Source organism: Natator depressus, chromosome 2 (genome assembly GCF_965152275.1).
Source record: "Natator depressus isolate rNatDep1 chromosome 2, rNatDep2.hap1, whole genome shotgun sequence".
NCBI classification, from domain to species: domain Eukaryota; kingdom Metazoa; phylum Chordata; order Testudines; family Cheloniidae; genus Natator; species Natator depressus.
The window spans coordinates 229,452,923-229,475,999 of record NC_134235.1 but is presented as its reverse complement, the minus strand read 5'-3'; the positions used below and the strand labels follow the sequence as shown (position 1 = coordinate 229,475,999).

Below are 23,077 nucleotides of genomic sequence, written 5' to 3'. Positions count from 1 at the left end.
GTATAATTTAGATGTACCAGAATATATTTTAAGTATACTAAACAGTTCTGCCAATTTGCTATCTTGCTGACTTGACAGATGGGGGAGGGAGGGGAAAGTCCTTGTTCCTGAATCTCATCACTGCATAGCTCTGATGCTCTTCAGTACCATACGGACAAAAGCTGAGTCAGAGCAGAGAAGCAATCTGCGCTATAGGCAGGCATGGCCCAGTTCAGGATTTTAGACTGCATGATCAACCACAACTGGAGTTTGATATGTAACCTGTATTGTGCTTGGAGCGGTCAGGTTTGTCTATTCACTATATTTAACTATTTATGAAGAGAGGATTTTATTATAATTTTGTCAAAAAGAAAAAGCTCCAAACAACCTTCCCCTCCTCATCCCCCAAGAATCCTGTTAGAAACATCTTACCATAGAGTAATCCTTTGTAAATGGTAAATTGTTGTGTATTGCATATGCTTTCACTCTAATTGCTTGATTTTTTTTTTTTTTTAATTCTTAAAGTACTGACTGTAAACTGTCCCTGCAGAGGCTTCAGTTTTGAAGGTTAACTTTGTAAATTGCAGGAAAGAATACAGCATGTAAAGGATAGCTCAAGAAAGAGTGGAAATACAAAACAAAAACAAACGCACCTCCCACCAAAAAACATTTTTAAAAGCACTCGCTCTCTTTAATTTACTAGTCTAACATGACTCTCAACTTCCTTGACTATTTTGATAAAGGGAAACGCTGCTCTCTTCTGTTTGTTTGTTTGTTTTGGGATAGAAGTGCCTGTCATTGCAAGATGAAGTTCAGATACACATAACTATGTTTTAAAAGCACATAAGCTAAAATAAATGAACTTCACCAGGAGACTGTCTGTTTTTTAATAGGGACAGCATGGAGCCTAATAGTGTTCTTTATGGCAGAACTGAGGAGAAGCCATAGATTGAGTTTTAGAAGATATATATGTTTGTTTATATATCGAGTGCAATTTTTCATTATTTAAAATACTGCTAGCCAGCTGTCATAATATTTTCAGAGCAGTCTATATTTTACTTTGATTATGCCCGGCAGACTTCATGCAAGCCACTGAAAATAGGACTTCAGGTAATGCACATATTTCACGATCATTCCTGTATAATGTGGGGAAAGTAGTTGCTATTCATTTGTATAAACCTTTTACTTAACTTTCTAGTTACCTTTTTGGTTCAAAAATAACTCTCAGGCTTCACTAGCCCCTTTCAGCTCCTCTTTTAAAACTATAAACGGTCTTGAACACCTTATTTATACAGATATACTGTTTAATTAAGCAAATATATTGTTGCATGTTAATTAAATCACTTACTTTTTTTAACTGATACAGATTTGTGCAATAGCTGTCAACATCTCCATCTCTGTGCTAATGTATTTTTAAAGTCCAATTTTTGAAAACTTTTAATATTTGCAATTAGCTTGATTAGTTGCACATCTGTCTAGTAATTTGCAGTCAAAAATGTAACTTTGTTGCTTGCTCTTCTACCTCTCCAATAGTACCTTTTTTGCTAGTTTTATTTATTTATTTAAAGAAGCTGCATCATAGCTGGGCTTTTTGCCAGGACACTGAGTTTTCTCAGGAGATTGTCCTTCATATTGTGGGGAAACTTCAAGCCTTATGGTTTCAAAGACTCTCGAGCAAAAAAACTGTTTACATTATGGTAGTAATGGATTCTAGGTGCTCAAAGTGACAAGAAATGACAAATGTTTCTAGTAAGTTAAAATATACACATAAATGGACCTCTTTTCTCTTTGGTTCTCATTATATTCCCTACAGTGTCTCATTACATTTCTGAATCTGTTTTGATTTCTAATCTAGTTTGCTTAGAGGTGGCAAGAAATCACCTGCTTAGAGTTCAGTATGAAACACAAAATCAAAGCTGACAACTGCTACTTGTATTCCAGAAACCAAGAAGAGTAAAGAAAAGGGGTGGGATTGTCTCTCATGGTTTATTTAAACATTCTGACTAAATCATAGGTTGATCTTAATATGTACAAACTGTGTGGGGATTAGTTTTTATGACTGACAATAGAGAAAAGTAAACAGAATAAAGCAAGCAGGGATTCACATAGCTTACACAAAGCTAGAATCAGATTAATTTTAATTTATAGCCCTATTTTACAATATTTTTCTAAAGCAAATTAGGCCTTTATTTTGAAATTTGAAGTAAGATGCTTTTATTAATTAAGCATAACTAATGTATTTAATTGAGAAATACTGCTGAAATGCCTTATCTTGCTAACTTTATTTAAAAAAAAATATGGAGGAATGCTGCATAGCTTTTCCCATAAGTAAAATTAAAATCCCTTTGTCGATGGCGCATTTAGTGAGCACTTGTTTAACAGCTTTTCTCTGGACCTTCATGTTTGTTTATGGGTAAATAGTCTTTTTTCCTATGGATTTGGATGGTCCCAACTACAGCGAATGCTAAACAGTATGTGTGGTGGATGCTTGGACGCCCTCAGACAGGTACCTACACCCCCTGTACATTGTGGAGCCAAGCTCTGTTCAAGCTCCCTACTTCATAGTGTTTAAGGAGGATGCAGATGAGAAAGGAGAAGGATGGGGGCAGGATTAGTCTTCTGGACTGTGGCTGCATGTATCTACCAGCTATTCCTCCCACACCCTGTGAATGGGGAGCACAGCACTAGTTTGGGCTACTGTAGCCTCCATGAACAGTTCTGCAGCCTAGTGTGATTCCATTGCCCCTGACCCCAGTAGAACTCCAGAGCAGTTCCTAATGACATAAGCTGTGTGTTGGCTGTAGGTTTGCACCTTCTAGGGAAAAATAATATTTTTGTTCTGAATAGCCACTTAATATATCTTCGATAGAAAAGAAGCTTGCTAGGTTAGTAGTAAGTTACATGCAATTACTCATTAATGTAATGGAAGAGACATCTGACCCTTGGAGGGCCCTTTTTTCTGTTACAACACCCAGAGTGTGTGTGTGTTGTGTCGTGTTCCCCCCGTCCCCCCCCAAGACAGGAAAGTACGCTAATATGAGAAAGGCAAGGGATATTTTCTGCCTTGGTGGGTGTCTAAGATTTTAAGAACAAGCCTTATGGTCTTATCAAAAATGAAAGTTAGTGTAACTGGGAACTACTGGGTCTTATGTGGATCTGTAATTGTTTTTACTTTTGTTAGGTTGTGTATTCTGACTACATAATGTATGTGTTAAAAAGTTACATTTTAAATTTATGTAATGTTTGACACTAATGTAAACCTATAGGGACAAATCCTTCACTGATATAAATCCGTGTTGTCCCTCTGACTTCAGTGGGTTAAGGTTTTCACTGCAAGCCCTGTGGGATGATGACAACAGTGTGTTTCACAGGGTGCCACCTGTATCTTCACTTGAAAGCTGTCACATCTCATTTTTAATTTAATGTAAGATTAGGCCAAAACAAGCATTTTTTGTTTCACTTTTTTTCTTCTTTATTGGGCCACATTTTGGCTTCTCCCCCATCCTTTCTTAAAATCACCTCATTTCTCACTGTGTGCTGAGATCTCCTGCTGCTCCTTTCTTGCATCATGTCTGACTGCATCCATCTCCAGGGAGATGGGTAGTTTCAACAGTGGGAGATGCACAGACTGCTTAAAACTTCCACATGATTGCAAAATTTAAGGATTAGTTAAGGGGGGGGGGTAGCAGATGGCAAGCTCATATCATGTGGGAGAATTGTCTTCTAGAAACAGATTTCCATGCACGCCTGTTTGTGTTGTATGCATCTCCAAATTGTTCCATCAGTATAATAGATTATTAATCCCAATGTTAATAGCTTCGAGTCTTTCTGACAGGACTAATAATTCTCAGTCTGTTTTTTGAGGATTTAGCTTTATCTTTTGAAAATTATTTTAAAATTCACAATGAACTGAGAGTGTTAGGAGTTGGTGTACATAGACTTGAAGTCTCAGAAACAAAAATCAGTAGAGTGAAGTGTGACCTGAAGAAGCTCTTTCTTTTGGCAAATGTATGGAAAATAACAGTACAAACTATACCTCTACTCAGCAACCTGACTTGGTTCTTTCTTTAACATGGAGGTGGAGGAATTCTTCCTCCAGGGCTTTTTATGGAGCTCTGAGGGTACATAATTTCTGCAGCCTTTAAGACACATGCATACATACCCTTGAAGGTGATTCTATCCACTTTCTGGTAAAGGTGAACTGCATAGACCAAGTATTTGTGAGTTGATCAATACCTTTTCTATAGTTGATCACAGGGGTTGTTTTGAGTAAAGTAAGGCTCTGTTGTTTTTCCTCGCTCCCTTCACAAACATTCAAGAGACCAGGAATTGAATCCCACAGCAGTGAAGAACACAGCCCCCACTAGGCCATGAGTCTCCCTATATAATAGCTTTAAATAATTTATTGAGGAGCAGAGCTTCTGAATGTTGTTTCCATCCGTTTGGAATTCTTCACTGTAGCTAATCACATGGCTTCATTGTAAAGAATAGGCCTGACTATTTGAATGGGTGGAGTAGGGGTCTTTCTAGTACAGTATATGCAGAAGTAGGTAAATAAAGGAGGCGTGTTATGCTCATGTTATAGGTTGGACTAATGCATAGACTGTTGTGGCTTTTTAGTGTAAAACAGATTAACAATATAATAGTTCTGTTCATTGTCATGGGCTTTCTTTTCATATAAAGTACTGCAGTTCCCTCTGCTTCCAAAACTTGTAAAGTAATTTTGGGGAAAGAATAAACAGTGCAGTAGCCTAGCTATCACATTGCATACAAGCTTCAGAATGTAGAAATGCTGCAGAGATTGCTGCACTGCAGGGATACTCTTCTTTAGGAGAGTCTGTTAACATTAAAAAAGCTTTACCAAATTAATCATTTCTCAGTTAATCTAAAGGATAACAAAATAACAAGGATGGTTAAATGCCTTTTGGGAATGACTGCAGGTTGATGGCTATTATGCAATTTTTACATTTTGCATTGAATATTTTCATACAGTATTCATATTTTTGCATTCTACCTCCCTTCTCTTCCCCAGGAAAACTATGCATAATGCATTTTCCTCTTTCATTAGTTGAGTGATTTTTGTTGTTTTAGAATTTTTTTAAAAAGGCATAAAATTATTCATTAAAGGAAACAGTTGATGATTGAATTCCCTGTTGATGGATGTACCTGTTACAAAAAGTATTTGACGTTTGTAAATACTGGAAAAATAACTTGGCAGCAGTAAGCAGTTAAAAAAAGTGATAGCCATGCAAATACGAGTAGACTTAATTTATATATGTTAAATATATTTTATTAATACAGTTTTCTGTTAAAATAGACAGTCTTTCCTGGCCGGCGTCTCAAGTGTAGGTTTAGCCGTCTCTGCGTTGGCTGCTATTAATTCCCCAGTTTGGGAACCACTGCCTTAGGTAATATACTTTTGTTTTTGTGGCCTCCGATTTTGTTTGCAATATTCTGTAAGGACAAAAAACTGGCAAAAGTTGTTTGTTTCTCCATCCTCTATGTAGAGAAGTTAGGATGGCTGTGTTTTAGCATCGTGTGTGCTTGTTTTAACTTAGTCTTTGTATACCACATCAGCTTGTAACGGAGAGCCTACTTGGCGAGCACAAAATGCCTGTTTTTGTGGGATATACCCTAATTTTGTGTTTTGTATGTGTGGAGTTCTTTAACCTCTTAATGTGTAATCTGGAAACTTTCCTATTGCATTGTACATTGATGACAGAAAAATTTGTTTTAAAAACGTAACCCTTAAAGAGTGTTTTATGTTTACAGTTTCTTACACCTCCGTGTTTGAGTACAGTACAATTCATAGATTCCAAGGCCAGAAGGGACTACTGTGATCATCTAGGACCCAAAATAATTCCTAGAGCATATCTTTTAGGAAAACATCCAGTCATGATTTAAAGTAATTAGGTTTACAGTGTTGTTGATTAAAAACAAGCTTTAATAGGCTGGCTTTTTTTGGCGGGGGGGGGGGGGGGTTAGGTGTTAGTCTTATTCCCTTAGCTTTCTTGCGGTCTCGAACATTATGTTCTCAACATTTGGCGAATGAATTACCTTTTTCTGGAATGTTTAGGTTTGAAATGGAAAACCTTTCTATAAAATCTGTTATGTAGTTTGTTCTGAAAGCTCTCTCTTTAGGGGCCAGGTAAATCTTTTGACCATGGAATCTAAAAAGCTGAAAGAATGGCTCAAAGTAGCAATCCAAGATGGTCTCATGGTTAGGGTGTTAACTTGGACTTGAGACACAGGTTCTGTTCCCTGCTCCATCACAGACTTTGTGACCTCATACAAGTCACTAAGGACTGGTCTATATGCTGGTTTAACTAAATTGTTGCAACTTTGCATGTTAAATTAAACAAGTGCAATTTATTTGTGTATACAAACCCTTAATGTGTGTGTGGTATGTCAATTTCCTATTTGTAAAATGGGAATAAAAATACTTCCTTACCTCACAGTTGGTGTGTGGGTAAATACATTAAAGATTGTGAGACGCTCAGTGCTACAGAAATGGGGGCCAACACGAGTACCTACTATAGGTAGGTAGAAAAATGTCCACAACTATTTATAGTTTTGTAGAGGAAACCAGATGCAGAGTCCATCTGTGCTGTTGCTGAAAGCAGAGTAGAACTTCTGCTCAGTGTTCTAACTGTGCAATGAATTACGTTAGAAATAAAGTCCTAGGTTAAGGATGCTGCCTCTTTTTGGGTAAGGAGTTGTAGTGAGGCATAGTCTACTTCTGGCAATGCAGCCAGTTGGGAGACATCTGGGCTCTACTGCTGGCTCAGTGTAAATCACTGTGGCAAGACATAGCCTCAAGCTATGATGATGAGACTGGCATGCACAGAAACAGTGCTTGTACTGCTGACATCACTTGCTATTTAGTCTGAAGGTGGTTCAGCCTGTGGTTAATGAAGCGGAGTTACTTTCCTGAAGGCCAGATGTTATGCTGTACATTACTTCTGATTTGTAGCTTGTGGTTGTGCAAACCCATCTCAGGTGTGTAACAGTGTACTTTAATGGGCTTTGAGAGTATAGTGAGAGACGGAACGTAATGGATGGCTTGGCCCCATTCTCAAATACCTGGTCATTTCAAGAAGGGAGCCTGTCTATCTCCTTCATACCTTCTCAGCAGCCATCTCACCTAGGAGAATTAATAAGTCTTTTTCAGCACTTAGGACGTGGAGTGGTGCACGGAAGAGCTATGTGGGAGAGTGTGGATCCTCTAGCTGTCCCTCTGGCACTAGAAGAAAGAGCTGGCAAAGCAGTGATTGGCAGCCCTCTAGGCAAATCATTCGTTGTTATTTCTGTCGAGCCACTGGGAAAGCTTTTTTTAGCTCCTCTTCTGAGGGTTTTATTCCTTTTCCTTCTCCCCTTCCAAATCTTGTTGCTGGAAACCTCTTTTTTGGCACTAAGAATCGCCATCATGCAGTGATGTTACCTGTTTGTAACAGCTCAGCCTTCACTAATGAAGAAGGTATTTAACCAACTTAAGCTCACATCTGACAAATTTTGCTGTTGATATGCTACCAGCCCTACAGATGTTTCCTTTCTTTCCAATTTGAAGAGGATGTAGCTGTTAAAGAATGGAGGCCTCTGTTAATTAAGCTATAATAAAACAAGGAAGGCCTTAATTTCTTTTTGTTTTGAATTTTTTCTGACCAGAATTAGATGGAATTTTTATATTTTTAGTATTGTGATCTGGCATTGGTCTGTAAAGGGACACATTAATGACAAGACATAAACAGAAAAACTGCAAAAGATATTTTGTTATGGAGGATAGGTCCATCAATGGCAATTGCCAAGATGGTCAGGGGTGCAACTCCATGCGGTGGGTGTCTCTAAATCGCTAGCTGCCAGAAGCTGGGACTGGACTCCAGGGGATGGATCACTTGATAAATTGCCCTGTCCTGTTAATTCCTTCTGAAGCATCTGGCACTGGCCACTGTCTGATGCCAGTATACTGGGATAGATGGATCATTGGCCTGATTCAGTATGGGCGTTCTCATGTGTTGGGATATCCTGTTCTCCCATGCTTCCCCCTGTGTGTGATTTTTTTTTTTTTTTAAAAGCAGTGTCCCCTGAAATCTTCTGTTATGTGAAGTATAAGGCCTGATCAAAGTTGCACTGATTTAAATAAAGTTAGTATAAATAATTGTTTAAACTGATTTTAGTTAAATTGATTCAACTTGTGTGTGTCAACCAGGCCTAATCTGCTACTGAAAAAATAATAAAAAAACAACTTTTTTCTTTTATCTCCTGTGGAGAAGGAGATCCACAAATGAAAAGGGATATGTCAATATCCTTTTCTGGTATTAAGAAACATTCAGTTTAGAGATGAAACAAAACTGCTGACGTTTCCTGAGATTATTAGAAAGACAAGATCGGTGAGGTAGTAACTTTTATTGGACAGCCTTCTGTTGGTGTGAGACATAAGCTTTCGAGCTACACAGAGCTCTTCTTCAGATCTGGGAAAGGTACTCTGAACCTGAAAGCTAAATACAAGGTGGAACAGGTTATTTAGCATAGGTAGTTAGCACATATTCTAAGGGACCGTGCAAGGTGGAGTGCCCTGTTAACACCTCTACAGTCATTGGACAAAATCCTACAGGTTGTCAGAAGTCACTGTAAGGACTTGTCTACACTGCCACGTTACACCGCAGCTACTTTCTTGCTCAGGGGTGTAAAAAAATAAACGCCTATGCGCTGCAAGTTTCGGCGCTGTAGATTTCAGTGCTGTTTTTCAGCTGCAAGTTTCAGCATTGTTTTTCACACCCCTGAGTGACAAAAGTTTTTTGCTGACCATAAGTTCTAGTGTAGACATGGCCTAAGAGTTTAGTGAAGATGGTGAAGGCAGGAATAATATACTAATTAAATCATCCCCATTCACAGTGGAAAACTTACTAGCATGCAAGTAAGTTACTTACTTCCCTCCCCGCCTCCCCCGCACAACCACAGTTCTCTCCTTCTGAAATTTCATGGAAGAAACTGAAACAGAGGTTTGGATCTTATTGCATTGTTTTTTTTCGTGACTTGTTAATTTTTTTTGTACACTACAGTCAGTGAGTTGGCAATTAATGACCGAACCTTTGTAATAGTGGGAGGCTGTCTGACTCATTTGGCTATTCCAACATCATTTCTGGGTGGCTGCTTATTCCCTGTTGCACTGTAACAAGTTTCTATGCTCTGGATATATTAGAGTCGAGCAGTATAGCACAGGTAGAAGTAGCTAGTTGCCACCTCTGGTCTTAGTTACACATCTGATTTTGGGTCCAGAACAAGGAAGAGGGCAAATCTTTTCAGTTCTTCTGTCATTTAAAATACCTTGCTAATGAGGTTAGGTATCGAGTTGCTTGTGCTGGAACAACAGTGTAAATAAGATGTGATGTTAATCTGCAGATTTTATGCTTTTGAGCATGCTCAGTGTGAGCTAGATGTTTCCAGATGCCTGAGTGGAGACAGACGAGGGAGCATGATCCTACAGCTGATAAAAAATACTGCCTTCTCTGTGCACACACCCGGCTCCAACGTGCTCTTTAAACGTTTATAATTAGGCTTACCAGAATTCGATTTTTATTTTTTTTATAATTTTGATAGATCTGTTTGTAAGCATTCTTTAGAATTCTATCTTTTTAAAAAATTTTCAGTTGTGGGAAATTATGAAAAGATCAGACAACAGGGGTGAGACTGTAATTATTTAATGACAGACGTTGAAATTCAAAAAGTTAAAGCTTTATAACAGTTAAATTGTCAACATCACATATTAAAATATACAGAGTAAATATCATTAAATCAGACTGTAAGTTCTCAAGCATAGTTTTTCTTTGCTATCTGTACATTTTGATTATTATCAATGGAAATATTTTTTTCATTGGCTTGTGGGTACGTAGTGAACTTGACATTTGCTGATTAAAAATCTAATCTTTCCAAGCCTATTTATAATCTTAATACAAATGAGCGGTAACAAAGTGCTTAGAGGGGAGACATTTAGGAAAACACCTAACGTAGTTAACTTAAAGTATGTCTTTATTGCAGAGTTAACCAAGATTATTTGGATGTTACCCCTAATTTGGCTTCTGTCCACGCCCAAAACATCTCATTTAAGTTTTGGTGGTGATTTCAACCCAGTCTAGCTAGCTGTTTTGGGATTAGCCAAACCTGAGTGCTGCTTTCACTTGTGCTGGTATCCCACCCACTTTGCAGTGGGGGCATAAGATAAACAATTTAAATGCTTAGTTCTTCAGTGCTTGCTCACTTTCCCCCCTGTGCCCAGGAGGACAGACAAGTTCTCCCACAATTTACTGGGAAAGAATCAGAGTGGCTCAACTTTCTGCAGGGCTAAGAGCCATGTGATGTGCTTCTAGAAATCCTAGCAACACACATGGTTGAGTGAAGTGCCAGTGAGGAGACTAACTCAAGAATAGCTTTGCTGCTTTTCCCCAAGCTAGGCTAACCCAGATGCTCAGACCTGGGTGCCAATCACCCAGATAAACTGCATTGAAGACATAGTTAAGGCTATTGCTGTCAGTAATAAACTCTATTAAATGTTTCAACTTAATTTTGGGGGCGAATTTGAAAGGCACAAAGGACACTTGGAACTCAGCTTCCATAGAAAGTAAATGGAAGTTGGGCACCTACCTCCTGTTTGTGCCTTTTAAAAATCTTCTCCTGTGTATGTATGTAATAGACCAGACAGGCACATAAAGAATAGGGAATATAACTTTGGATTTTTCTGGTACTGTATTTGCTTGTACCTTCATTCAGAGAATTAATTTACACTGTAAGTAGTCCCCTGTAACATTTTACTGTTTATTACATAAACCAAAATGCAGTCAGGGTTGTGACCTGCCCATCACACAGTATGCTACAATTTGTTGACTTGAGTTTGTTGACTTGGTAGACTCACAACCTAAGTGACTCCCTCAAACCTCAAAGGGAGTCACAAAATTTACCACAAATGACTGAAGATTTCTCCATGGTATTTAAACTTTTATACTAGCAGCTGTATACTTGACTTGCAGGGTTGTTCTGAGGATTAATTGGTTAATGTTCATCCTTGAATGTAAAATATGTTGGATATTTTTAAGGCAACTGTTAATATATTTGTTTGTTTAGTGGTGGTCAGCTGACCAGACAGAGTTAGAGTTCTACATAGAGAGAGAGAGAGAGGGGTGTATTGTGAGTATGGGAAGGAAGCCAACTGGAAGATTTCTCAGAATTTAGGATTTTTTGTTGCAGTTATCCATGCCTTTGTCACCTCCAGGCCAGACTATTTTGTTGCATGGGGCTACCCGTACGAAGCACACAGAAGCTTAAAGATAACCTGCTAATGATTTTGTAAAATATTGGTTTGGATTTGTGAACTTTATTTGGTCCACTTTATGTTGTATGAAGATGGTCTGAAAAGTTGTATATTTTATTTTTTTATGTGAAAAATATTTTATTTAAAAACATCAAGAATGCCTACTAATCTTATTTAGTTTAGTTGGACAGCTTGTTGGAAGGCTCTCAGGATGCTAACTTATTGTTAAATTCAGTTCAAGAGTCTATCCTGCAGTCTGTGGATTACTTCACAGTTCAGAAAACAGTGTTTATTATTAAATGCAATATTAAAGGCAAAGTATTTACTGTAAATTTCAGCATCTCATATGTACAGTAACTCGTCACTTAAAGTTGTCCTGGTTAACGTTGTTTCATTGTTAAACGAATGGGCTCCCTAATTGAGCAGCAACATAAAGCTGTGCAATGCTCCACTCTTACGTTGTTAGGCTGCCTGCTTTCTCCACAGCTGGCAGCCTCCCTACATGCCGCCATCCTCCTCCCCATAGCACCTCCTGCCCGCTGGCAGACCCCGCAGCTCAGCACCTTCCCTCTTCTCCCTCCACCTCCTACCTGCAGCAATCAGCTGGCTTGTGGCGTTTTGGAGGGAGGGGGAAGGAGCGAGGACTTGGTGCGCAGGCTCCCCCTCCGTCCCCTGCCTCCGGAACACCGCAAGCCAGCTGATTGCCCCAGGCAGGAGGCAGAGGGAGGGGGAGCCTGTGTGCCAAGTCCTCGCTTCTCCCCCCTCTCTCCTGCCTCCTGCGGTGTTTTGGAGGGAGGGGGGAAGAGCAAGGACTTGGCGCGCAGGCGCCCCCTCCCTCCCTCCCTAACCTGGCAAGCCAGCTGATTGCCCCGGGCAGGAGGGAGGGGGGAGGAGTGAGGACTCAACGCGCCTCCCCTCTCCCTCCCCTGCCTCCTGCCTGCGGCAATCAGCTGGCTTGCGGCATTTAGAAGGGAGGGGAGGGGAGGGGGGGGAGTGAGGATGCAGCATGCGAAGTAAAGGGGGAGGACTCTTTGACTCCATCACCTCAACTAAGCTTCATACTCAGAAATGATGATTGTAGTATATTATTGCTTGTTTAAAATTGTTTGAAATGTATATAATGCCATTTGTCTGGCAAAAAAGAAAATTTCCCTGGAACCTTTCCCTGGAATTTCCCCCCATTTACATTAATTCTTATGGGGAAACTGGATTCGCTTAACATCGTTTCACTTAAAGTCGCATTTTTCAGGAACATAGCTACGACGTTAAGTGAGGAGTTACTGTATTATGGTAACTACACAGAACAGGAAATGGTGTTTTTGAGATTTGAAAAAAACCTCCTTTCCCTCAGGACTTCTAGAACTGTTTCTTGAACTCTTTTTAGGTAAAGTGTACTTAAACTTGGATTGTTCAGCTCCTGTCTAATTTTGATGGTTCAGTTTCTGACTGTGTGATCTGATAATCCACAGAGATTCAGGGATTTATCTTCTGTTTAAAATGAAACGGAGACACACATCTTTACTAAGATGTATGTTACAAAATAGTCTAGTTTATCAGAACTTAGTTGAATGAAGATAAATCATTCATTATGTAACTAACTACATTTTTCATGTTTCAGAGTAGCAGCCATGTTAGTCTGTATTCGCAAAAAGAAAAGGAGTACTAGTGGCACCTTAGAGACTAACCAATTTATGAGCTGTAGCTCACGAAAGCTTATGCTCAAATATATTGGTTAGTCTCTAAGGTGCCACTAGTACTCAACCAATATATTTGAGCATAAGCTTTCGTGAGCTACAGCTCATAAATTGGTTAGTCTCTAAGGTGCCACTAGTACTCCTTTTCTTTTTACATTTTTCATGCTGATGAAATGCAAGTGAAGCCTCTTTAGAGAGAAGTAAATTTAGGAAATGTGTATTCTTTTACATGACTATCATATTCAGTTCACAAGTAAAAGTGTGTAGGAGCTCTGCCCTCAGTAAGTCATTCTTGTCTATAGAAATCAACATTTTTCCTGTGCATATTTTTTTTCTTGTACATCATACAGCTTCATTTTATATTGGAAAACTTCTTCTTTTTCTTCCAAAAAATTTTTTTTAAAGAGGGAGGTTTTGGTGGATAGGGTGTAATTTTGGGTGTTTGTCTGGATGGTTCATGGGACTGGTAATGTGACATGGAGTTTTTAACTTGTAACTAATTCAGATCCTTCTCTGGTCACAGCAGTGGCTGAAAATTGCTGCCATCTGATGGCTATTCATTGGGTGACATTAAACAAATTGTATTTTGTGACATGAGTGCTGCTGTCATTATAATTAATACTTTCAGACCCCTTGTTGGCAGTCTCAGAGAGCTAAAGATTGAAGATAGAGAATTAACTTCCCTGTACATGCTCTGTGAATAAAATGTCAATCTAACATCTTTCATAGACTTTAAAGTCAGAAGGGACCATCGTGATCATCTAGTGTGACCTCCTGCACATTGCAGGCCACAGAACCTCACCCACTCCTGAAATAGACCCCTAAACTCTGGTTGAGTTACTGAAGTTCTCAGATCATGATTTAAAGACTTTTTAAGTTACACAGAATTCACCATTTACACTAGTTTAAACCTGCAAGTGATCCATGCCTCATGGTGCAGAGGAAGGTGAAACCCCCCCAGGGTCTCTGCCAATTTGACCTGGGGGAAAATTCCTTCCTGACCCCAAATATGTCAATCAGACCCTGAGCATGTGGGCAAGACCTAGCAGGCAGATACCTGGGAGAGAATTCTCTGTAGTAATTGAGAGTCCTCCCCATCTAATGTCTCATCTCCAGCAGTTGGGGATTTTTGTTACTGGCAGTTGCCAATGGGCCACATGCCATTATAGGCAATCTCATCAGTGCTAAATTTTGACATAAATGTAAGTTAATTCCTTTACAATTTTAACTTTTAACTCAGTGTGGATCAAAAGCTTGTCTCTCTCACCAACAGAAGTTGGTCCAATAAAAGATACTACCTCACCCACCTTGTCTCTTAACTCTGGGGACAGCCTAATCTTAGGTCACTCAAATTGCTATGTTATGACGCTACTTCAGGTCTTATAGGGTTTTTTTATCTATCAGATTTCAGTTTCAGAAGAATTAACTTCAGTGATCCCTAGTAAATTCATTCTGAAATTTCTATTTGATTAACTAGGCCATTGCTATCTACATAAATTAACGGTGTGTGTGACACACTCGTAATAAACGGTATTAATTTAAACTTTTGAAAAACATTGGAATATGCATGACCTATCTAAATATTTATCTTACACTTCAATGTGTAACATTCACATCTAATGTGATTTTTTTTTATCTTATTTCTATCATTTGTCTTGGGCAAAACTTTTCAAATGTACCACCTATTCTGTACAAACTTGACATTTATCTCTACACTATTACGTGGGAGTTAAACTGAATCCCTGCACTTTGGCTTGAAAAATTTAGCAATGAAGAGTTCTGAGGCCAGTGGTTCAAGTACTGTCCTGTTTGCCCAGTTAATGGGATCAGACCAGCTCTGTCCTTCATGGATTGGTTCTTTGTTTTCTCATGAGCATGTAAGAGACTTTTTGAGAGGATACAACCTTAAATACAAGGCAGTCTGAGGGTTACAATTTAAAGCATTTATCAACATTGTTCACAAGATTCAGTTTATTGAACTGAGGGAAAAAATTGCACAGAAACTGCATAATAAGGTAGTGGTGTGAAGCGCTTAAATAGATAACTTGATAGCTGTGCTTAAAGGTTGAATTAAGGTTTAGTTAAGTCTATAAGTTTCTTGGCCTGTCTCATCACCTCATCCCCACTCCTAGATTGCCCATTTCCACCACACCAAGCACGGGTTTCCTATCCTCACTTTCAATGCCCTCCATCATTTCGGCTTCAAGTTGCCAGGATAACTTCTTCTTATGACATTTATCACCCTCTTTCACTCTGCTGGTGACATTGGCCTTGATCAACCACTTTTCCAACAAGCATCTCTCGCATTCTGCCATGACTTCCTTTATGTTTGGGAAGAGAGCTTCTCACTAAAGTTCACAAATGACCACCTGAGTCTCTTAAATTCTTCTTAAAACCTATGTTTTCTGTGATGTCTGTAGGTACTGCTACTGTTAGGATAATAAATACTGTACAGATAATATACAAATAACTTCAACATGTGCTTGGGGCTTTTATGGGATTCTCCCTTTGGCTTCAGTCCAATTCTACTGGCTTCAGTGGGCATTGGATTAGGCCCACAATATGCAGGATTTTCGTGTTTAATTTCCCACAATTGATTTACCCACAGATGAAGAGTGATGAATACTGCTATCATTCACGTCTCTTGGGGAAATAGCCCACGCAGAAGCCTTCTTTCCCTGGATAGTTGCCTTTCTTCTCTGATTCAAATTAATTCTAATCTCTCTCATTCTTATAGATTAAAAAAATTGTATAGAAAAGTACTCTATTGGAGACCTAGCCCACTTTTAATCTAAAAGGTAAAGCTTTAATTTTCTTCTTTGTGTGCTTGCTCATGTTGATTCCATTCCAGGTGTACGCGGCTTATATGCGCGGTCGTCGGAGATTTTGCCTTAATGGTATTTGTAGGGTCGGCAGTGGTGCCCCCTTGAGTGCCGTTCTCATGCGCCGATATATGAGGCGACACTGACCCTACACCCTCTCAGTTCCTTCTTACTGCCCGTGGTGGTTAGTCAGAGTGCCTTCCCTTGCATTGCAAGGGCTAGTGATTTTTTGCCTACTGATTTAGACTCTTGTAAATAGCTTGTGTATAGTATTTAGTGTTAAGTGTAGTTAGTAGTTAGCAGCTAGGGTCCCAGTGGGGACTTCGTCCCAGGCGGGACATGCCGCGGTCTCCCAGGTTTAAGCCCTGCGCCGAGTGCAACAGGCCTGTGCCTATAAGTGACCCCCATAGCAGCTGCCTCAAGTGCTTAGGGGAGTCACAAGTTAGGGACAAGTGCCAAATTTGTAAAAACTTCCGGCCCCGCAGGCAAAAGGAATGGGATATTTGGCTACGGGTGTCTCATAAATATAGAGGGAAGGCTAACCACTTTTAAATCCCTCCTGGCCAGAGGAAAAAAACCTTTCACCTGTAAAGGGTTAAGAAGCTAGAGATAACCTCCCTGGCACCTGACCAAAATGACCAATGAGGAGACAAGATACTTTCAAAGCTGGAGTGTGTGGGGGGGAACAAAGGGTTCTCTCTGTTGTTTTTGTCCGGACCAGAGCAGGAATGCAGGTTAGAACTCCTGTAAAGGGGTAATAAGCAATCTAGTTAAATATGCGTTAGATTCTGTTTTGTTTAAATGGCTGATAAAATAAGTTGTGCTGAATGGAATGTATATTCCGGTTTTTGTTTCTTTTTGTAACTTAAGGTTTTGCCTAGAGGGATTCTCTGTGTTTTGAATCTGATTACCTTGTAAGGTATTTACCATCCTGATTTTACAGAGGTGATTCTTTTACTTTTTCTTTGATTAAAATTCTTCTTTTAAGAACCTGATTGCTTTTTCATTGTTCTTAAGATCCAAGGGTTTGGATCTGTGTTCACCTATGCAAATTGGTGAGGATTTTTATCAAGCCTTCCCCAGGAAAGGTGGTGTAGAGTTTGGGAGGATTGTTTTGGGGGGAAAGACATTTCCAAGCGGGCTCTTTCCCTGTTATATATTTATTAGATGCTTGGTGGTGACAGCAATAAAGTCCAGGGGCAAAAGGTAAAATAGTTTGTACTTTGGGGAAGTTTTAACCGAAGCTGATAAAAATAAGCTTAGGGGGTTTTTCATGCAGGTGCCCACATCTGTACCCTAGAGTTCAGAGTAGGGAAGGAACCTTGACAGGGTTTTCCTCATGGAATCCACCCTGCATCCGGCCTCTGTGCAGCCCCATCAGGACTTACCAAGTACCTCAGCCTCACTGCGTAATGTGCCCCAGGCCTTGGGCTCCGCATGGCACCATTCCCCAGTGCCCGAAAAGACCAAAAATAATGGATCCCCAGCACTGGGCAAAACAGGCCATGGTCACTGGGCCATGCACTCATGCCTCCCCAGTCAGGTCTTTTGCCTTGTGAAAGGTCCACCACCGACTCCCAAGAGTGAGGGACCAAAAAACCTGATGGTACTGACGCCGTCACAGACTCTCTGGTGCTGAGAGAGCACAGGTCTCTGCCCTCACCACCGATGCAGCATGTGCCTCAGGAACTGACAAAGGCCCCCCATGAGGGCAAGCCAGCCACTAAAACCCCTCGGGGCAGTGGGGTGCCGCCGTTCCCACAAGATGAAGCCGCGCTCTCCATCTCTGCCGCTGATTGCTGGAGTGTCAGCCCTGACCCTCTGGGGCTTGCCCTCAATCGCTGCAGTCTCGACACGGATTGCCCAGAGCAAGACACAGGTCTCCGTATTACTGACGCCACTCGCCTTCCTGCTGGTTGTCATTTCAGAGCAGGTCCCAGTTGCCTGCCTCGTGGAAGTGCTCCCCGTTGCGTCTCTGGTCCCCTCGATACTGGCACTGATGACGTCTGGGCACCGGTCTCCGACAGCAATGGTCAGCAAAGAAACCCAGCCGTTCATGGCCCCACTGTGGTCACCAGAATGTGATTCCTCCAGCACAGAAGCCCAGTTCAGTCCCTCGCTTAGACTGCACTGGCGCAAATGGGCACCCGAGGCTGCATCGACGTCTATGGTGCTGATTTGGTAGCATGGCCAGCACAGTGGTCTTATTGGTGCGTGTGGGGAACATTGGTTATGGCAATGCCCCCTTCACATCGCTCATTGGCTGCTGCCTCGTAGTGACAGCTGGTAGCACCGATGGAACCAGGCTCAGTGCACGAGGCATGCTCAGTGGTAGAGTCAGAGGGAATTGCGCCCACCTCTGAGCCTCCCTCTCCTGTGTGGAAAGATGCCCAGAGCCTCTCCCAGATGTTCAATCATCATCTTCATCCCTGGATGAGGTGGTTGTGGGACACTTGAGGGTCAGCCGGCCGGACAATTTAAAAAAACACCAGGCCCTGCTGAGTCAGGTGGCTGAGAACTTAGGCCTGGAGGTGGAGGAAATGGCTGAGCAGGCAGACACCTTGTTTAATGTCCTGTTAGCCTCTACCCCAACCTGTGTTGCACTACCGGTGCATGACGGTGTCCTTAAGATTGCCAAGAGCCTCTGGCAAACTTTCCTCCATTCCTCCCTCCTCAAAAAGGGCTGAAAAGAAATACTTTGTCCCGGCCAAGGGATTTGAATACCTCTACACCCACCCTCCCCCGGACTTGGTAGTGGTCTCTGTGGCTAATGAAAGAGACAAACGGGCATACCAGCGCAACCCCCAAAACTAAAGAGGCCAAATGATTGGATCTGTTTGGAAGAAAAATGTATTCATCGGCCAGTTTGCAGTTCCAGGTGGCAAACCACAACTTTAACTTATGGGACTCCCTCCATAAGTTCAAGGGGTCTCTTCCACAGGGTTTGGTCCAGGAATTTGGCACCCTGGTGGAGGGCTCTGCGGCTGCCAGGTGATCCCTCCAGATGACGTGGGTTGCGGTGGACTTGGCAGCCGGGTGGTTGTGTCAGCGGTTGTAATGAGGTGCAGTTCCTGGCTTCAGACTTCAGGTCTCTCCCAAGAAATGCAGACCTCGATCCAGGATCTCCCATTCAATGGGAGTGGTCTCTTTCTGACCAGATGGCTGCGAGGGTGCATGAGCTAAAGGACACCAGGGCCACTCTTCGTTCGCTGGGCATGCATACAGCCTGTGAGAAAGCAGTTCCGGCCACCCACGCTGCCTAGGCCTTGGCAGTCTCTTCCGGGATCTGCAAGAAGAAACAGAAACGCTAATTTCAGCTGGCCTCACCCTTCCTCCTCCTGCTTACCCCCGCAGCCCGCCCTGGCAAAACATCCTGGGGGCCAGAAGTGCTCGTTTTGAGGGTGCGGTCGAGAGTGACACTTTCCCAGTCACCTCCCAGGATCCACCCCGGTCTTTTCTCACCCGTCTTCATCCCTTCCGTTCGACCTGGTCCCAAGTCACCTCGGACTGTTGGGTGCTGTACATAATGTCTCAAAGTCACACCATGCAGTTTTTGGCTGCCCCTCCCTCCCACTCCCCCTCCTTCCTGTACTTCTCACGAGCAACTCCTATGTCAAGAGGCTGAGAACCTCCTGCGCCTGGGAGTGGTGGAGGAGGTCCCTTGGGACATGAAGGGAAAGGGGTTCTGCTCCCACTACTTCCTAATCCCAAAAGCAAAAGGGGGCCTCAGACCCATTCTAGACCTGCGACATCTCAACAAGTCTCTCAAAAAGTTGAAGTTTCGCATGGTTTCCCTCGTCTCCATCATCCCCTCCCTGGATCTGGGAGGCTGGTATGCCACCCTCAACTTGAAGAATGTCTATTTCCATATCTTCATATTCCAAGGTCATAGACATTTCCTCCGTTTTATGGTTGGCGAATGCCATTTCCAATTTATGGCATTCCCCTTTGGCCTCTCATTGCCTCCAAGCGTCTTCACAAAATGTATGGCGCCAGTGGCTGCTTACATCCGATGTCAAGGGGTCCAGGTCTTCCCGTGTCTCGATGACTGGCTCATCAAGGACAGGTCTTGGGACCAAGTGCAGAGGAGCCTCCATCTGGTTCGTTCCACCTGCCATGACCTAGGTCTGTTGATAGATGAGAAAAAAATCCACCTTAAGGCCAGTTCAATGGATAGAGTTCATAGGGGTGGTTCTCGACTCCACGCTAGCCAGAGCCTTCCTCCCAGAGCTGAGCTTTTTCCGGCCATGTCGGACCTGATCTCCCTTGTGAAGAACCACCTGCTCGCTACGGCTCACCTGCCTGGAGTTGCTGTGCTACATGGCTGCCTGTATATACGTGGTCAGTCATGTCAGGCTATACTTCTGGCCTCTGCAAGCATGGCTGGCATTGGTTTACACCCCCAACAGATGCGATCTAGACTGGGTGGTCAGGGTGCCAGATAACATCCTGTCACCCCTCGGTTGGACGCTGGGTCGGTGTTGGCAAGAGTCCCCTTTGTGATCTCATCCCTATCGGTGACCCTGGTCTACAACACTTTGGACCTGGGCTAGGGAGCGGTGGAGGAGGCACTGAACCTGGGCGAGGTAAGCACCTAGGGCTGACCCATTGCGGGACAGTCTGGCCCACCACATCGTCAGGGAGCTCAGAGTGGGTCATCTGGCCTGCCAGGCTTTCTTACCCCACCTGAGGGGCACGGTGGTGCAGGTCCTCATGGACAATACCACAGCGATGTATTACATCAACAGACATGGCAGAACCAGGTTGTCAGCCCTTTGCCAAGAAGCTCTCCGCCTTTGGGACTTATGTGTGTGGCATGCCATTCATGTGGTAGTCGTGCACCTGTCCAGGCCCAAGAATGTGCTAGCAGATCGCCTCAGCAGGACCTTCTCATCCTCCATCTGGAGGTGGCCAGTATGATCTTCCGAAAGAGGGGAACTCCCCAGATGGACTTGTTCGTCTCCTGCCAGAACAGGAAATGCCACCTGTTCTGTTCGCTCCGGGGGATGGACAGGGGTTCCCTGTCAGATGCTTTCCTTCTTCTGTGGTCGGGAGCCCTGATGTACGCCTTTTCTGTCTGTGCCATTGATCCACAGAATCCTTGAGAAGATCAAACAGGACAGGGCGAGGGTTAGCCTTGTAGCCCCCGAGTGGCCTCGCTTGCACTGGTTCGGCACGCTTCTGTATCTTTCAGTAGCGGCGCTGCTGCAACTCCCTCTCTGGCAGGACCTGTTGTCCCCGGACCACAGCAGTCTCCTGCACCCGAGCCTGGAAGTGTTTAACTTGATAGTGTGGCTGCTGCTTGGCTAAATGCAGAAGAGCAAGAATGTTCGACCTGGGTGCAACAGGTCTTGCTGGGTAGCAGAAAACCCTCCACCAGAGTGACCTACCAGGCAGAGTGGAAAAGATTCATGTGCTGGGCCTCAGATCGGTGCGTCAGGGCTGAGCAGGCCTCTTGCAAGTGACCCTGGACTATCTTCTGCACCTCAAACTTCCGGGCTTGTCCCTGTTGTCAGTCAGGGTCTACCTGGCTGCTATTTCGGCTTTCCATTCTAAGACAGGTCAGTTTTTGCTCACAAACTGACGGCCCGGTTCTTGAAAGGTCTGGATCGTGTTTACCCTCATGTCTGGGATCCTGACCCTCCCTGGGATTTAAATTTTGTGCTATTGAGGCTCGTGGGGCCTCCCTTCAAGCCTCTGGCTTCCTGCTCTCTTCTCCTTCTCTCCCTGGAAGGTTGCGTTCCTGGTGGCGATTGCATCCACCCACAGTGTGTCTGAGATCAGGTAACTTGCGTTAGAACCACCTTATATGGTATTCTTCAAGGACGAGGTCTGGTTGTGGCCGCACCCAGCCCACGGTAGTCTCCCAGTTTCATACCGGCCAAGATATTTTCTTACCGGTCATCTTTCCAAAGCCCCATGATTCCGAAGAGGAGTGCAGGTTGCGTGCCCTGGATGTCCGGAGCGCGGTGGCCTTCTGTATTGACAGGACATGGCTTTTCTGTAAGTCAACGCAGCTGTTTGTTGCGGAGGCAGACAGGATAAAAGGTTGCCGAGTGTCTGCTCAGAGGATCTCGTCCTGGCTCTCAGCTTGCATCCAATACTGTTATGAGCAGGTGAGTGTGACTCCACTGGCGATAGTCAAAGCATGCTTGACTAGAGCGCAAGCATCATCAGCAACCTTCTTGGCTCAGATGCCAATCCAAGAGATCTGAAGAGCGGCCACCTAGTCATCTCTCCACACATTTACATTGCATTACGCACTTACTCAGCAGGCCCGAGACAATGCTGGCTTTGGTAGAGCAGTATTGCAAGCTGCATGACCGTGAACTCTGAGCCCCCCTCCATGAAAACTGCTTGTCGATTCCATTCTAGGTGACTCACATGAGCAAGCACTCAAAGAATTAAAACCGGTTACCTACCTTTCGTAACTGTTGTTCTTTGAGATGTTGCTCCTGTCCATTCCATTACCTGCCCTCGTGCCCCTTTGTCAGAGTTGCCGGCAAGCACGAACTGAGAGGACATAGGGTCGGCCGTGCCTGATATACTGGTGTATGAGTGCTGCATAAGAACGGCCATACTGGGTCAGACCAAAGGTCCATCCAGCCCAATATCCTGTCTGCCAACAGTGGCCAATGCCAGATGCCCCAGAGGGAGTGAACCTAACAGGTAATCATCAACTCGAGGGGACACCACTGCCAACTATACGGATACTGCTAAGGCAAAAATCTCCGCACATGTGCATGCGTGCACACCTAGAATGGAATGGACATGAACAACACATCTTAAACAGTTACGAAAGGTAGGTAACCATTTTTTCCACTAAAGTTTGTGGGGCTGTTCATGCTAACTGAAAAAACATCGGAGTGATTACTAGGTCAAATACCCAAAGCAGACACAGAACACTGGATCCGATTTGGAGGGCCTCATAGGTTTTCACACGGTATTTTTTTAAATCTATTTTGACTTTAGCTTTGAGGTAAATAAGCATGAAGTGGCATTGGCTTGGAAAATCACAATGCCTGAATATGCAGCTGGATAAAAGGTTAAGATATACAATTTATTAAAACTTTATAATTTGAGCTATAATTATATGAAATCTACATAAATATTTGGGGTTCTTCTTAAATACATGCTTTTGTTTATGCTTGGGAGAATGGGGTGTAACAAGATGGAATTTTGACTTTGCTACTTGTATAATTTTGAGTGACATTCGCATACTGAAACATTTTGGGGGTGAATCACTCTCTAGGAATGAACTCAAAAACAAAGAGGTTGAG

At 42.8% G+C, this 23,077-nt stretch overlaps 1 protein-coding gene across 6 annotated transcripts in view; it reads left to right on the top strand.

Annotated features, from left to right (window-relative positions):
- ARHGAP21 (Rho GTPase activating protein 21) overlaps positions 1–23,077 on the top strand; it is a 193,906-nt gene that overhangs the window by 52,262 nt on the left and 118,567 nt on the right. For 3 of the 6 annotated variants that reach the window (XM_074946087.1, XM_074946086.1, XM_074946084.1), the window contains exon 1: positions 149–285. The exons of 1 other annotated variant lie outside the window; for it this stretch is intronic. In XM_074946087.1, coding sequence (XP_074802188.1) covers positions 202–285 — 84 coding nt within the window. In that variant the 5' untranslated portion in view covers positions 149–201. Of the gene's footprint in view, positions 1–148; positions 286–23,077 lie in introns of those variants that run through there. 2 more of the 6 variants (XM_074946083.1, XM_074946081.1) reach the window with 1 other exon arrangement.